The sequence below is a fragment of the Molothrus ater genome, chromosome 1 (genome assembly GCF_012460135.2).
Source record: "Molothrus ater isolate BHLD 08-10-18 breed brown headed cowbird chromosome 1, BPBGC_Mater_1.1, whole genome shotgun sequence".
In the NCBI taxonomy this organism is placed as follows: domain Eukaryota; kingdom Metazoa; phylum Chordata; class Aves; order Passeriformes; family Icteridae; genus Molothrus; species Molothrus ater.
In genome coordinates this window covers 1,579,114-1,596,261 of record NC_050478.2, presented here as the reverse complement: position 1 = coordinate 1,596,261, position 17,148 = coordinate 1,579,114, and the positions used below count along the sequence as shown (strand labels likewise).

The following is a 17,148-nucleotide window of genomic DNA, read 5'->3' as shown; positions in this document are numbered from 1 at the left end:
TGGCTGAGCCCCGCACAGCTGAGCGTTTCTATTGGCTAAACCCCGCGCCGCTGCGCTCCGCTTTTCACCTCCCCCCCGGCCCCCACCCCCCCGACGCAGAGGTTCCGGCGGCACCCGCCATAGCCATTCATTGTCGCTGCAGACGCCGCCATTCGCGCCGCGGGGCTGCCCTAAGGGGAGCGGAGGTGAGTGTGGCTCCCTCGGGGTGCTCCCGCTTCCTGCGGGCAGCTACGGTGCGGGTGGGACGGGAGGGCGGGGCGGGGATGGCGTGTGCGACGCCCTGTGGTGTCCGGGTCCTCCCCCCAACACTGGGGATGGCCGTGGGGGGAATCCCCTCATGGAGGTTCCCTAATCCCGGTGTTCCCATGGAAATCTCTGAGGGGGGATTTCCCTCATGGATGTCCCTTTAATCCTGGTGTTCCCTTGGAGATCTCTGAGGGAGGAATTCCCACATGGAAATTCTTTATTCCCACTGTGATATCCCAGTGCTTCCTTGGACCTCCATGAGGGAGGAATTCCCTCATGCATTTCCCTTAATTCCTATATTCTCTTGGAGATCTCTGAGGAGGGAATTCCCTCCTGGATGTTCTTTAATTTTGATATTCCCTTGTTGCTCTGTGAGAGAGGAATTCCCTCATGGAAATCCTTTAATCCCACTGCCATATCCCTTGGAGATCCCTGAGGGAGGAATTCCCACATGGAAATTCTTTATTCCCACTGTGATATCCCAGTGTTTCCTGGACCTCATGGGTATCCCATAAATCCAATATTCCCTTGGAGATCTCTCAGGGAAAATTTCCTCATGGAGGTTCCTTAATTTCAATATTCCCTTGGAGCTCCATGAGGGGAGAATTCCCTCATGGAAATCATTTTATCCCACTGCCATATCCCAGTGTTCCCTTGGAGCTCTGTGAGGGAGGAATTCCCTCAGGGATTTCCATTCATTCCAATATTTTCTTGGAACTCTGTGAAGGAAAATTCTCTCATGGATTTCCCTTAATCCCAGTGTTCCCTTGGAGATTTCTGAGGGAGGAATTCCCACATGGAAATCCTTTATTCCCACTGTGATATCCCAGTGTTTCCTTGGAGCTCTGTGAGGGAGGAATTCCCTCATGGATTTCCCTTCATTCTGATATTCTCTTGGAGATCTCAGAGGGAGAAATTCCCTCATGGATGTTCCTTAATCCTGGTGTTCCCATGGAGATCTCTGAAGGAAGAATTCCTTCATGGATGTTCCTTAATTTCAATATTCCCTTGGCACTCTGTGAGAGAGGAATTCCCTCATGTATGTCCCTTAATCCCAATATTTCCTTGGAGCTCTGTGAGGGAAAATTCTCTCATGGATTTCCCTTAATCCCTGTGTTCCCTTGGAGACCTCTGAGGGATGAATTCCCTCATGGATGTCTCATAATTCCGACACTCCCTTGGAGCTCCATAAGGGAAAATTCCTTCGTGGAGGTTCCTCAATCCCAATATGCCATTGGAGCTCTGTGAGAAGGGAATTCCCTCCTGGAGATCCCTAAATCCCCTTTTCCCTCAGCGTTTCCCAAGTCCCATCCCTGCAGCCTCTTTGCTTTATTCCCTCTGTGCTCAGCCTTCCCCTTCCCTCTTTTTTTGGTTTCTTTTCCATTTTTTTCCCCTATTTTTATTCTGCAATTGCTCCAAATCCTTGGGAAAAGCTCTGTAGTAAGTGGGAGGTGCCAGATCTGGGAACAAAGGGGTGATCCCAGAGCTTTCCCAAATATTTCAGGAATTTCTTTCCCTCCACCCCTTCAATTCATTAATTCCTTGGGAATATCCCACTGAAATTTTCTTTTCCTGCTTTTTTAGGAGGGAACCAGCTCTGACAAGAGGAAAAAACATCCATAAAAAACATCCATTTCCCAGCTATCCCAAAAACCATGAAAAATCCAAATTATCCCAACACTCATTCCCCCTCAATCTCCCCATGATTTTCCACACTTTTAAATCCTCAAATCCCATTTTTAGCAGGGATTTTTTTTGGGATTCTTTTTCCAAATTCCTTGGCTCAGCCAGGAATTTTTTCCAGCCTGCATGGACAGAGCAACCTTTGCCTGTTCCACCGCTTTTTTCCGGGATTTTGGGAATTCTTCTCCGGGTGCTCTCCCCGGGGGCCACGTGGATTTTATTGACAAAGCCGATTCCTTCACTTACTCCGATTTTTTCCGGGATTATCTCATTCCCAACCATCCCTGCATTTTCTCGGCCAAGTTCACCGAGGATTGGGGCAGCAGGAAAAATTGGGTGACGTGGGATGGGAAACCCAACTTTGAGCATCTCCTGCAGAAGTTTGGTAAGTCCTGGGATTTTTTCCAAATCCTAAAGAATTCAGTATTTTAGGACTGCATTTTAGTGATAAAAGCACTAAAAAAACCAAAATTCCATGATTTTCCTAAACTAATACAGGGGTTTTTTTTTCCATTTATACACGCCCAAATTTTATTTTTTATTTATATTTAAATAAATTTTAAATATTGGAGAATTTAATTATTCCAAATCCTAAAGGATTCAGCTTTATAGGATTGAATTTTAGGGATAAAAGCACTTTAAAAACCCTAAATTCCAAGTTTTCATCCTAAATTAATCCATGGATTTTTTTTCCATGGGAAACCCAACTCTGAGCATCTCCTGCAGAAGTTTGGTAAATCCTGGGATTTTTTTCCTAATCCTAAATGATTCGGCTTTTTAGGATTGAATTTTAGGGATAAAAGCACTTTAAAAACCCAAAGTTCCAAGCTTTTGTCCAAAATTAATCCATGGATTTTTCCCATTTCTTCACAGTCTGGTTTGCAGATTCCAAGTTGAAATTTACTCCCCCGTTTTCTTTATAATTAATTATTCAAATAAATTCAAAATCTTGGATCATTTAATTATTCCAAATCCTAAAGAATTCAGTCCTAATCAATACCTCCCTCTTAATGGATTTAAGGGGAAAATTCCCTTTAAAATAAAAAGCTGGAAAATTCAGGTCACAGCAAAGAAAAACCAGGAAAATTTGGGGCACATGGAATAAACAGCAGGAAAATCCAGGTCACTTAAAATAAACAGCTCTGGATTTGGAAGGTGTTTCCCTGGAATATTGGGATGGTTCCTTTGGAATATTTGAAGCCCGAAATTCCATGGGGATGCGCTTGAGGGAGGTGATTTGGTGAATCCTCCTCATTCCCAACGAAAATTCCTGGGGGATTTGCAATTCCTGGATTGTGTTCCCTCTGAACGATGGTTCTGGGATTGGGATGGTTCCTTTGGAATACCTAAAGGCCAGGATTCCACATGGATGAACTTTAGGGAGGTGATTTGATGGGTCCTCCTAATTCCCAAGGGATTTGTAATTTCTGGATCATTTTTTCCCTGGAATGATGGTTCTGGAATATTGGGATGGTTCCTTTGGAATATTTATAAAGTCCAGAATTCTGCAGGGATGAACTTGAGGGGGAAGTGATTTGATGGATCCTCCTCATTCCTGCAGAGGATTCCCGAGGGATTTGTAGTTCCTGGATCATTTTCCCCTGGAATGATGGTTCTGGGATTGGGATGGTTCCTTTGGGATATTTGAAGCCTGGAATTCCGCGGGGATGAGACTGAGTTGGAGATGATTTGATGGGTCCTCCTCATTCCTGAGGAAAATTCCTGAGGGATTTGTAATTCCTGGATTTTGTTAGCTTGGAGTGATGGTTCTGGGATTGGGATGGTTCCTTTGGAATATTTGAAGCCCGGAATTCCACAGGGATGAACTTTAGGGAGGTGATCTGATGGGTCCTCCTCATTCCCAAGGGATTTGTAATTCCTGGGTGGTGTTCCCCTGGAATGATGGTTCTGGGATTGGGATGGTTCCTCTGGAATATTTAAAGCCTGGAATTCTGCAGGGATGAGTTTGAGAGAGGTGATTTGATGGGTCGTCCTCATTCCCAAGGGATTTGTAATTCTTGGATCCTGTTCCCGTGTTATGATGGTTCTGGAACATTGGGCTGGGTCCTTTGGAATATTTGAAGCCTGGAATTCCGCAGGGATGAGATTGAGTCGGAGGTGATTTGATGGGTCCTCCTCATTCCTGAGGAAAATTCCTGAGGGATTTGTAATTCCTGGATTGTATTTCCCTGGAATGATGGTTCCAGGATATAGAATATTCCTGTGGAATATTTGAAGCCCAGAATTCCGCAGGGATGAACTTTAGGGAGGTGATTTGATGGGTCCTCCTCATTCCCAAGGGATTTGTAATTCCTGGATGGTGTTCCCCTGGAATGATGGTTCTGGGATTGGGATGGTTCCTTTGGAATATTTAAAGCCCGGAATTCTGCAGGGATGAACTTTAGGGAGGTGATCTGATGGGTCTTCCTCATTCCCAAGGGGTTTGTAATTCCTGGGTGGTGTTTCCCTGGAGTGATGGTTCTGGGATTGGGATGGTTCCTTTGGAATATTTAAAGCCCGGAATTCTGCAGGGATGAACTTTAGGGAGGTGATCTGATGGGTCCTCCTCATTCCCAAGGGGTTTGTAATTCCTGGGTGGTGTTTCCCTGGAATGATGGCTCCATGATTGGGGTGCTTCCTTTGGAATATTTAAAGCCTGGAACTCTGCGGGGCTGAGCTTGACGTGGAGATGATTTGATGGATCCTCCTCGTTCCTCCGGAGAATTCCTGAGGGATTTGTAATTCCAGGAGAAGCCGTGGTGCCCGTTGCCAACTGCGATGTCAAGGAATACAATTCCAACCCCAAGGAGCAGCTGCCCTTCAAGGAATACGTGGAATATTGGCGGGAATACATCAGGAACGGCTACCGCTCCTCCCGGGGCTGCCTCTACCTCAAGGACTGGCACCTGAGCAGGTCAGGGCTCATTCCCAACACTCCAGCACTGGGAATGTCCCTCTGGAGAAGGGAAGGATCCATGGAATCCTCAGAGCCTAAGGGTGCTCCAGGAAAGCTGGAGAGGGATTTGGGACAAGCATGGAATGACAGGAGCCAGGGAATGGCGGCTTCCCACTTAATTTGGGAAGGAATTCCGGGTTGGGATGGATTTTTCTGAGAAGCTGCTCCATCCCTGGAAGTGCCCAAAGCCAGCTTGGAGCAGCCTGGGACAGTGGGAGGTGTCCCTGGCATGAAGTTGGAACTGGATGTTCTTTAGGATCCCATCCAACCCTAAAAATTCCATGATTCCATGATTTTCAGTTGTGGAAAATATTCCAGCATTCCCTGAGGGAATCCAAAGTCTTGGCCCCCAGCTCCAAATAGAGCTCTGAATTCCTAAAATCCCCCCTATTCCCTCAGCCTAATTCCCAGCTTTTATTCCAAGCTCAAGATCCTTTTCAACTCAGTTTGGGAAGGAATTCCTGGCTGGGAGAGGCTGGGATGGAATTCCCAGAGCGGCTGTGGCTGCCCCTGGATCCCTGGCAGTGCCCAAGGCCAGGCTGGAGCTGCCTGGGACGGTGGGAATTGTCCTTGGCCATGGAATGGGATGATCCTTAAGGTCCCTTCCCAGCCAAACCATTCCATGTTCTCTCCCTATGGAAAGGGGCACTGGAACATCTCCTACAGCCAGACCTGGAGTGGGATTTGAGTTGGGATTATTCCATGGCCATGTTGGATTTAGGATCCTTTAGTATCCATTGGCTTTTCTGGGAGCATTCCCACTCCTTCAAGTTACCTTCCCCCAGCTCTGGAAAAGAACCTTGGGAAGGAATTTTCCCTGTGGGAATGGGGAGGGGCTGGGATGGAATTCCCAGAGAAGCCGTGGCTGCCGCTGAATCCCTGGAAATGCCCAAGACCAGCTTGGAACAATCTGGGACAGTGAAAATTTGGGATAAGCTGCTCCTTCAACTCCCTTCCACCCCAAACCCCTGGAATTCCATCCTTAAGGATCCACCTTGCCCTTCCCACTGCATTTGGGGCATCCTGTTTTCCTGAGCTGCTTTTCCAAGTGCTTTTGTTTTCCAGAGCTTTTCCAGAGCAGGATGTTTACACCACTCCCGTGTATTTTTCCTCGGATTGGCTCAACGAATATTGGGATGCCGTGGCCGTGGATGATTTTAGGTTCGTCTACATGGGACCCAAGGGATCCTGGTAAGGCTCTCATCCCAAAAAAACTCCTTTTCCAGCTGAATATCCCAGGAAATTATCCCACTATCCATCAGGAATAACCAGGCAGGTCTCCTGGTGTCCCAGCTGGCTCTGGATGGGAGGAAAACCCCAAATTGTGCCCACAAAAAAAAAAAAAAAAAAAAAAAAAAAAGGATCTGGGAGATTAGGGGAGAAATTCCCTTGGGATCAGCCACTTGGAATGTGCAGGGATAACTCCAGTGTTTTCCAGGGGAAAATTCCAGGTGAAATTTCCAGCCCGGTGTTGGTTGTAAAGCTGCATTTTGGGGTGTTTTTATCAGAACTTCCTGCCCTTAAAGGGATTTTTGGGGTAAATTAAGGAGGAGAAGCGCAGAGGATGTAAAACACTCCATTATCCAGCCAGAATTCCATCAGGAGTTTTGGGATCAGCATCTATATAAAATGGCCTTTTAATAGCCAAAACTCCATCACCCAACCAAAGTTCCATGAGGAATTTTGGGATCAGGATGGATACAGTGATTTTTTAATAACCAAAACTCCATAATCAAACTGAAATTCCATGAGGAATTTTGGGATCTGTATGGATACAGTGGCCTTTTAATAGCAAAAACTCCATAATCCAGCTGAAATTCCATGAGGAATTTTGGGATCAGTATGGATACGGTGGCCTTTTAATATCCAAAACTCCCATCATCCATCCAAAATTCCACGAGGAATTTCGACATCGGTATCCACGTCATGCCCTATTAATAACCAAAACTCCCATCATCCAACCAAAATTCCATGAGGAATTTTGGGATCAGTATGGATACAGTGGCCTTTTAATAGCCAAAACTCCCATCATCCAACTGAAATTCCATGAAGAATTTTGGGATCAGTATGGATACAGTGGCCTTTTAATAGCCAAAACTCCCATCATCCAACCAAAATTCCGTGAGGAATTTCAGGATCGGTATCCACATAATGGCCTTTTAATAACCAAAACCCCATAATCCAACTGAAATTCCACAGGGGGAATTTTGGGATCAGTATCCATATATTGGCCTTTTGACTTAGCCAAAGTCCATAATCCAACTGAAATTCCATAAGGGATTTTGGGATCAGCACCTCGGCTTCTCAGCGACTCGGATCCCTGTTGGAATTTTTTGGGATTGATTGCCGCCCATCCCTGATTTTTCCCAGGACGCCGTTCCACGCCGACGTCTTCCGCTCCTACAGCTGGTCAGCCAACGTCTGCGGCAGGAAGAAATGGCTCCTGTATCCCGCAGGACAGGAGGAATTCCTCAAGGATCGCCACGGGAATCTCCCCTTCGACGTGACGGCTCCGGATCTTCAGGATAAGAGGATTTATCCGCGCTACAGCCAGAGCCAGCCCCCTCTGGAAATTCTCCAGGAAGCCGGAGAGATCGTCTTCATTCCCAGCGGGTGGCACCACCAGGTTCATAACCTGGTGAGGGCATAGATCCCGCTGGGAATTGCTCTTGGATCGGGAAATGGGATCCCAAAGGTTTTGTTGGGATGGATGGAAATTGGGACTTCCAAGGGAAAAGGTCGATTTGTTCTCCTGGGTGATGTTGGGAAGGAATGGTTTGGAATGGTTTTCCCAGAGAAGCTCCATCCCTGGAAGCATCCAAGGATAGCTTGGATGAGGCTTGGAGCACCCTGTAAGAGTGGGAATGGGATGATCCCTAAGGTCCTTTCCCACCCAAACCATTCCAGGAACTCCGTGGCATGGAATTGGGGTGAGGAGGAGGAGGAAGATCCCAGGGAAAAGGAAGAGGAAAGGATGGAAGAAGGAGGAATTCCAGCTTGGAGCACCCTGGGATGGTGGGAATGGGATGACCCCAAAGGTCCTTTCCCATCCAAACCATTCCAGGAATTCCGTGGGATAGAATTGGGGTGAGGAGGAGGAGGAGGAAGATCCTGGGAAAGAGGAAACAGTGGAAATCCTTCCCAGGAAGGAGGAATTCCAGCTTGGAGCACCATGCACCATGGATAGTGGGAAGTGCCCTTGCCCATGGAATGGGATGATCCTTGAGATCCCTTAAGATGGGATTTTTGGAGTGGCACATTCCATATTATCATCCCTAATAACTTAATTAGTTGCTAATTACTAATTATCTATGGATTATCCAAAATTTTTCCCTCAGGAAAACACCATTTCCATCAACCACAGCCGGGTCAGCGGCTGCATTTTGGGAATTGGGTTTCTAAAGAAGGAATCAGGTTTTTGGAGTGGCAAATTCCATATTATCATCCCTAAAAATTAATTTCATGACTAATTACTAATTATCCATGGATTATCCCAAACTTTTCCCTCAGGTAGACACCATTTCCATCAACCACAGCTGGGTCAGCGGCCGCATTTTGGGAATCGGGGACATTCTGGTTTGCTCAGGAATAGGATTTTTGGAGTGGCACATTCCATATTATCATCCCTAATAACTTAATTAGTGACTAATTACTAATTGTCTATGGATTATCCCAAATTTTTCCCTCAGGAAGGCACCATCTCCATCAGTCACAGCCGGGTCAATGGCTGCATTTTGGGCGTTAGGGACATTTTGGGTTTCTAAAGAAGGAATCAGGTTTTTGGAGCAGAGCAAATTCCATATTATCATCCCTAATAACTAATTTATTGACTAATCACTAATTATCCATGGATTATCCCAAACTTTTCCCTCAGGTAGACACCATTTCCATCAACCACAGCTGGGTCAGTGGCCGCATTTTGGGAATTAGGGACATTCTGGTTTGCTCAGGAATAGGATTTTTGGAGCGGCAAATTCCATATTATCATCCCTAATCACTTAATTAGTGACTAATCACTAATTATCTATGGATTATCCCAAATTTTTCCCTCAGGAAGACACCATCTCCATCAACCACAGCCGGGTCAATGGCTGCATTTTGGGCGTTAGGGACATTTTGGGTTGCTCAGGATTTTTGGAGCAGCACATTCCATATTATCATCCCTAATCACTTAATTAGTGATTTATTACTAATTATCTATGGATTATCCAAAATTTTTCCCTCAGGAAGGCACCATTTGCATCAATCACAGCCGGGTCAGCGGCTGCATTTTGGGAATTAGGGACATTCTGGTTTGCTCAGGAATAGGATTTTTGGAGCGGCAAATTCCATATTATCATTCCTATTACCTTAATTAGTCACTAATTTATCTACGGATTATCCCAAATTTGTCTTTCATGAAGAGACAATTTCCATCAGTCACAGCCGGGTCAGCAGCTGCACTTTGGGAATTAGGGACATTTTGGGTTTCTAAAGAAGGAATCAGGTTTTTGGAGCAGAGCAAATTCCATATTATCATCCCTAATAACTAATTTATTGACTAATCACTAATTATCCATGGATTATTATCATCCCTAATAACTAATTTATTGACTATTCACTAATTATCCATGGATTATCCCAAACTTTTCCCTCAGGAAGGCACCATCTCCATCAACCACAGCCGGGTCAGCGGCCGCATTTTGGGAATCGGGGACGTTTTGGAGCAGCACATTCCATATTATCATCCCTAATCACTTAATTTGTGACTAATCACTAATTATCCACGGATTATCCCAAACTTTTCCCTCAGGAAGACACCATCTCCATCAACCACAACTGGGTCAACGGGTGCAACGTGGCCGTCATGTGGAGCTTCCTGCAGGACGAGCTGGCGGCCGTCCAGAGGGAGATCAGCCAATGGAAAGATCCCATGGACGACTGGCACCTCCAGTGCCAGGTACTGCCCAGTCCCGGATCACCCGGGGAGCCGGAATTCCGGGATTCCTGGAGTAGCTCGCAGCGGAATTTCCGTGGGTTTTTGAGGAAGCAGGAGTTGGGGACGGCTTTGTTTTGTTGGGAAATGCTCCCCCGTAAAAGTTTGGGAATGTTCCCTGTGAAAGTCCGGGAATTGCTTCTGGTTATTGGCTGTGTCCAGGTTGGAATGTTGGTTGGAAAGATGGAGAACTTCAGGATCAGAGCTGGGAATGTTCACCTGGAGAAGGGAAAATTCCAGGGGGAGACCTCAGAGCCCCTTCCAGAGCCTAAAGAGGTCCCAGAAAAGCTGGAGAGGGATTTGGGATAAGCGTGGAATGACAGGAGACTGGGAATGGCTTCCCATTGGGAAAATGGGGATTTAGGTGGGATTTTGGGAAGGAATTCCTGGCCGGGATAGAATTCCCCGAGAAGCTGTGGCTGCCCCTGTATCCCTGGAGCTGGGAAAGAATCCAGAAGACCAAACTCCATAATCCAACCAAAGTTCCATGAGGAAGAGGATGGGTGGGATTCCTTCCAATATCTTCTGGGTGAACCAAATTCCAAGTTTATATCTGGAAGCTGTTCCCTCTCCTTGGGTTGATTTCCTTCCAAAAACGAGTATTTGGGAAAACTCCCACAAATAATACTTGGAAAAAGAACTCAGTGTCTTTGGATCCAGAAGCAATTCCAATGAAAAAAATTATTAACCATAATTACTTATGATTCCAAAGAATTCCCAACTTCGTCAAATCCGATGTTAGGGATTTTTTCCTGCCGCCATTCCCATTCTCACTCCATTTCCCCCTTCAGCTGATCATGAAATCCTGCACGGGCATCGACTACAAGGAATTCTACAACTTCCTCAAAGTCATCGCGGAGAACCGGATTTCCATCCTGGAGAAGGGCCTGGATGAGGAATCCTCATCCCGGAACGATTCCAGAGCTGCCATCTCCACCCTGGGAATGCTGCACGCCGTCTTCGACCTCAAGAGGACGGTGAAGGTGCTGAGCTCGTTAAGCGCTAACGAGGATTTCCGGAAGCTGGACCTGACTGCCCTGTCCCCTCCTCCGGAGGCGCTGCTCCAGCACCTGGAGTCTGCCATCGACACGGCCCTGCTCTGAATTCCCGCTTTTCCAAGGTGTTTTCCAAAGGGTTTGGGGGAAATGGACTTGGACGTCCAAGAGCTTTACTCCAGTGGGAGGGAGGGAGAACGGAAGGAGGGAGAGCGTTTGGGAAGGAGGGACAACATCCCCAAAGATTCTCAGTGGTTTGCAGGAATTAAGGGAAAAACCACCCCAGCCAAAGGAAAATCCCAAACTTCCTTAGGATTCTGAGCATCACTCAGGGCAAAAATTCCCTATGGATCAAGTGTGGAAGTGGAATGAAGCAAATTCCCCGTGCTTAAGCTCAGCTTTGTTAAAACCTCTCCTCTTCCAGGTGCGGCTCAGGTTTTCCATCCCTTTTTCAGGGAATTCCAGCTGCTGAATTCCTTGGAAGCCTGAGCTGGAGCCCTCACCTGGAGTCAGCCATAGGCACGGCCCTGCTCTGAATTCCCGCTTTTCCAAGGTGTTTTCCAAAGGGTTTGGGGGAAATGGACTTGGACAAGAGCTTTACTCCAGTGGGAACAGGAAGAATGGAAGGAGGGAGAGCATTCCCAAACATTCTGAGTGGTTTGGAGGAATTAAGGGAAAAACCACCCCAGCCAAAGGAAAATCCCAAACTTCCTTAGGATTCTGAGCATCACTCAGGGCAAAAATTCCCTGTGGATCATCTGGTGTTGGAATGATGCAAATTCCCTGTGCTTAAGCTCAGCTTTGTTAAAACCCCTCCTCTTCCAGGTGCAGCTCAGCTTTTCCATCCCTTTTTCAGGGAATTCCAGCTGCTGAATTCCATGGAAGCCTGAGCTGGAGCCAGGATTTGGGAATGTTGATTCCGTGTCTTCCAAAGTGGGATTTCCAAAGCTGAGACGCTCAGGATTAAATTTAATTTAATTCAACTCCAAGCAAAACCTGCTTTGACTCAATCCCAATAAAAACCAGGAATGGGAATATGCTCCCAAAATCCCACGCTCTATCCCAAGCCCCAGAATTCCCTCCAGGAAAGATCAGGAAAGTTCTGAGTGGTTTGGAGGAATTGGGGAAAAAAAACGATCCCAGCTAAATGAAAATCCCACATTTTTTAGGATTCTGAGCAGGCACTCAGGGAAAAAAATTCCTTGTGGAATTTTTTTGTGGATCCAGCACCTCCTGCACGCTTCCACAGCACAATTCCCACCCAGAATATTCCCGGTGGAACCTCCCCCTCCTGCTTTTCCTTGGAAAAATCCAAAACCTGGAAGCACAAATGGCTGCACACTGTTAACCTTCAGGCCTCGCTTGAATCCTTCCCGAAATCAAAGCCAAGAAAAACTTGGAATTTCGAGAAGTTTTAGGAAGTCAAACTGAAGATCCACCTCGTTTTTCCTTGAATTCCTTGGAATTTTTACCCCCCTGCACTTTGCATGTCCTTTTGCAGTAGGAATTTTGCTTTTTTTTCCCTTCATTCTCAAAAATATCAAGGAGCCGTTTTTCCTCAATTTAGGAAATTCCTGGATTCTTGAAGATGACAAAGATTGGAATAAGGAGCACGCAGAGCCTGGAATCTTCAAAATTCCAAAGTTTTATTTAAATAAAAATTCCTGGCAAACTTCCAGTGAGATTCTCTCGTTAATATATTAATTCTGAATTAGTTAACATAGTAATGAATCTGTTATTTATTAAAGGATAAAATCTGGGGAAAATGGGAGGAAAAAAGCTGGAGGGTTTCGTTTTCCCAGAGTCACCTGGATAAGGCAAAAAAATTCCTTGGAAAAATGAAGAAATTCCTGGGAAAAATGACAAAACTCCCATTTATTTAAAAAAAAAAAAAAATCCCGTTTATTTGGACTTCCAATTCTTCATTCCCAAAAATTATCAGGGATCCACTTTTCCTTCATTTAGAAAATTCCCAAATTCCTGAAAACAAAGAAGATTGGAAGAAGGAGGACGTGGATCTTGGAAGTTCTTCAAAATTCCCATAATTTTATTAAAATAAAAATTCCTGGCAGTCTTCCCATGGGATTCTCTCATTAACACAGTAATCCTTGTAATTAATCTGGTTTTTTATTAAATGATAAAATTTGGGGAAAATGGGAGGAAAAAACCTGGGGGATTTTGTTTTCCCAGAGTCGCCTGGATAAGGTAAAAAATTCCTGGGAAAAATGAAGAAATCCCAAGGGAAAAATGACAAAAAATCCCATTTTTAGAAAGCTTTGGATTTCCAATTCTTCATTTCCAAAAGTATCAAGAAGCACTTTCCTTAATTTAGGAAATCAGGAAAACTCGGGAAAAGCAGCTGGAAAAAGCTTGGGGAGTTTTATTTTTCTGGATAAGAAAAAAAAAATCCCAGGAAAAATGAAAAAAAAAAAAAAAAGGATAAAAACTGTCAAAAATAAGATTTTTTTTAGGGCTATTTTTAAATTGTTTTGGGATCCTGGGAAGAGCATCCCAAATACCCATGGGGAATATCCCAAATATTCTTTTTCCAAAGGGAAATTCCAGCTCAGAGCACAAAGCACCTCTGGGGTGGGCAGGGCACAAATCCAGCTGGGGTTGGAGTTTTTATTCCATAATTTCTGGTTGTTTTCCCGGAATTGCCCAAAATCCGGGAGAAATCCGTGTTTTTTTTCCAAGCCCTCCAGAATTCCAAGGTGTGGGATCAGCCCTGAGGTCTCCCAAGGACAAATACAAATCTTGGAGCATGGGAAAAGCAGGAAATTTGGGAATAGCAGCTTCCAAATGGAATTGGAAAAGTCCTGAGTTGGGAAAAGTAGGAAAAGGAGTGGTGGGAAAAATCTCCTCTCATTCCAGAAATTTTTTAGGAGTTTTGGGATGAGCTCTCCTTCCCAGTCCAAGAAATCCCATTAAAAATTGGGTTTTCCCAAAGAAATTCTTTCTTTTTCTGGGAATTCTCCAGTGCAAAAAGACAAACCCCATCCTGAGCAGGGAAAGGAGATTTTTCCCGGGAATTATTTGCAGGAAAAGGGGATAAAACTCAAAAAAAAAAAAAAAAAAACCAAAAAAACCCAAAAAAACTTGGAGATGGAAATTCCAGCCCTTCCAGTGTTCTTGGGATCAGGAAAACCTCGGCTGGGGAGGAATTCTTCCCTTTGAAGGCAGCCAGGGATAAAATTCCCGCTTTTTCAAGTGGGGTTTGGTCCGGAAAATTCAGGAAAATTCAGATTTTCCCCATGGATCAGGAGCTGTGGGAGTTTTCCTTTGGATGGAGCCGGATCTTCTGGATGTGTTTGTAGCACGACTGGGGAGGGAATAGAGCAAAAATCAGGGAAAAATTTGGGAATTCTGGGATCGAATCCAAGCTCCTGCAGGCAGAGAATCCCTGCTGATCCCAAGGAGAATTCCAACAGAATCCAATCTGTCCGGAATTAAGGAATTAGGATTTTTTTCCAGCCCAACAAGGGAATAAAATCCTGAAAATTCCAATTCCTGAAAAGCTGGAATTTTGCTGGAATTCCTGGAAAAATCCCCATACCTCCAGTGCTGTCAGCAGGAAGTCAAACATTCCTCCCTGGTTGGTCGGATCCATCAAATCCCGGATCAGGTGGATTTCAGCTCCCAGGTGTTGGATCCTAGGGAAAAACACATCCCAAAATCCAGGAAAAAATCTCAGGGCATGTGGAGGGGTTGGAATTTTAGAGAGGAGGAGGAAAACTCTGGAATTCCAGTGCTGGTGCATCCGGATCTGCTGGAGGGATTTGGGATCTCCAGAATTCCAGAATCCCAGAGTCCCAGAACTCCAGAATCACAGAACTCCAGGTTTTCAGAATCCCGAAATTCCAGAATCCCGAAATCCCAGAGTCCAGGAACTCCAGATTTCCAGAATCAGAGAATTCCAGAGTCACAGAATCCAAAAATCTCAGAATCACAGAATCCCAGAACTCCAGAATCCCAGAACTCCAGAATCCCAGCATTCCAGAACTCTGGAGTGTTTGGGGTTGGAAAGTTCCTTCAGGATGATCCATGAGCAGGGACTTCCCATTATCCCCATTTTTTTCCCAAGCGCTTCCCACCGGGAACACCTAAAGGGATTCAGGAGCCACAACTGGGGATGCTCCATCCCAAGAAAATTCCAGATCCATCCATAGGAAATTCCAGTTGCTGGATGGAATTTGGGATTCCTCATCTCCCAACAGAATCCCAGTCCCTGCTGAGGGTGGAAAATTTCTGTAGAAATCCCAGAATTCCAGAGTGTTTGGGGTCGGAAAGGTCCTTACAGATGATCCATGGGCAGGGACCTCCCACTGTCCCAATCTTCTGCAGGATAAGAGATGGAGACTCTGGAATTCTGGGATTAAATGAATCTCATTTTCCATGAAAACCCTGGAATATCATCTGGGATAAGAGATGGACACTCTGGAATTCCAGAGTAAAAGGAATCACTTTTTCCATGAAATATTGTCTGGGATAATTCACAGACACTCTGGAATTCTGGGATTTCCATGAAAGCTCTGAAATATCATCTGGGATAAGAGACGGACACTCTGGAATTCCAGGATAAAAGGAATCACTTTTTCCATTAAAACCCTGGAACGTTGTCTGGGATAAAACATGGACATTCTGGAATTCCAGGATAAAAGGAACCCCATTTCCACTGAATATCCTTTGGGATAAAAGGATATCGGACACTCTGGAATTCTGGGATAAAAGGAACCTGATTTTCCATTAAAACCCTTGAATATCCTTTGGGATAAAATAAATGGAATCTGATTTTCCATGAAAACCCTGGAATATCCTTTGGGGTACAGCACAGATACCCTGGAATTCTGGGATAAAAGGAATCTGATTTTCCATGAAATGTTGCCTGGGATAAGACACGGACACTTTGGAATTCTGGGATAAAAGGAATCTGATTTTCCATGAAACGTTGCCTGGGATAAGACACGGACACTTTGGAATTCTGGGATAAAAGGAATCTGATTTTCCATGAAACGTTGCCTGGGATAAGACACGGACACTTTGGAATTCTGGGATAAAAGGAATCTGATTTTCCATGAAATATCCTTTGGGATAAAACACGAACCCTCCAGAATTCCACATTTATATCCCAAAAAACCCAACCGCGCCTCTGGGGGGAAGGAAAACCAAAAAAAAAACCAAAAAAAACCCCACCAAAACAAAACAAAAAAAACAAAACAAAAAAAACCCAAAAAAACCACAAAAACCCGACTCATCCAACCCCCCGAAATCCCAGAAGTTTTCATTGGAATTCTTCCACTTGGAACCATTCCAGAGGGAACAAACTGCGCCCACCTGGCTCGGGACACGACGAACACGAGGAGCGGCAGGAGGTCGTCCATGGGCAGGCGGTAACCGGCGCCCAGCAGCCGCGACACCGTCAGCTCCAGCTCCTCGTAGGTCTGCCGCAGGATCTCCAGCTTCTCCCTGGGATCCACCGTGGTGCTGCCGGGACAAAAGAGACATGGAAAAGAAAAGCTGCACCCGGAAAAACGGGGTTTAAAATGAAAAAAATTAGGGATGAAAGGATTGATGGATTGGGGCCAAAGGGGAGGCACCGAGGTTGGGCCAGGAGATGTTCCAGGGTGGAATGGGACATTCCTGGTGTCTCCCATATGGAAAGGGAAATTCCTGGTGTCTCCCGTATGGAATAGGATATTCCTGGGATCTCTCAAGTGGAATGGAACATTGCTGGGGTCTCTCGTATGGGACGGGACGTTCCTGGTGTCTCCCATATGGAATGGGACATTTCTGGAGATCCTCTTCCGGAGGATCTCCAGCTTCTCCCTGGGATCCACCGTGGTGCTGCCGGGATAAAAGAGCCATGGAAGAGCTGCACCCGGAAAAACGGGGTTTAAAAAGAAAAAAATTAGGGATGAAAGGATTGATGGATTGGGGCCAAAGGGGAGGCACCGAGGCTGGGCCAGGAGATGTTCCAGGGTGGAATGGGACATTCCTGGTGTTTCCAATACGGAATGGGACATTCCTGGTCTCTCATATGGAATGGCACATTCCTGGTGTCTCCCGTATGGAATGGAACATTTCTGGAGATTCTCTTCCGGAGGATCTCCAGCTTTTCCCTGGGATCCACCGTGGTGCTGCCAGGACAAAAGAGCCATGGAAAAGAAAAGCTGCACCCGGAAAAACGGGGTTTAGGAAAAAACATAGGGATGAAAGGATTGATGGATTGGCTCCAAAGGGGAGGCACCGAGGTTGGGCCAGGAGATGTTCCAGGGTGGAATGGGACATTCCTG

General features: G+C 45.6%; 2 protein-coding genes across 3 annotated transcripts in view; one reads left to right on the top strand and one right to left on the bottom strand.

Moving 5' to 3' along the window:
- Window positions 1-101: 101 nt before the first annotated feature.
- Window positions 102-12,533, top strand: JMJD4 (jumonji domain containing 4). Its single transcript, XM_036401443.2, has 7 exons — window positions 102-185; window positions 1,831-2,314; window positions 4,678-4,843; window positions 5,951-6,076; window positions 7,256-7,523; window positions 9,678-9,824; window positions 10,652-12,533. Exons 2-7 carry the CDS (start codon window positions 2,056-2,058, stop codon window positions 10,961-10,963), a joined length of 1,278 nt encoding a protein of 425 aa, XP_036257336.1. The 5' UTR covers window positions 102-185; window positions 1,831-2,055; the 3' UTR covers window positions 10,964-12,533.
- The window catches only part of ALS2CL (ALS2 C-terminal like), a 44,396-nt gene continuing 39,729 nt past the window's right edge, over window positions 12,482-17,148 (bottom strand). The window contains exons 24-26 of one of the 2 annotated variants that reach the window (XM_036401422.2): window positions 16,190-16,699; window positions 14,412-14,508; window positions 12,482-14,177 (exon numbers count right to left, since the gene is read on the bottom strand). In XM_036401422.2, the coding sequence (XP_036257315.1) occupies window positions 14,115-14,177; window positions 14,412-14,508; window positions 16,190-16,699 (670 nt within the window). In that variant the 3' untranslated portion in view covers window positions 12,482-14,114. The remainder of the gene's footprint in view (window positions 14,178-14,411; window positions 14,509-16,189; window positions 16,700-17,148) is intronic. The other variant, XM_036401432.2, reaches the window with a different exon arrangement.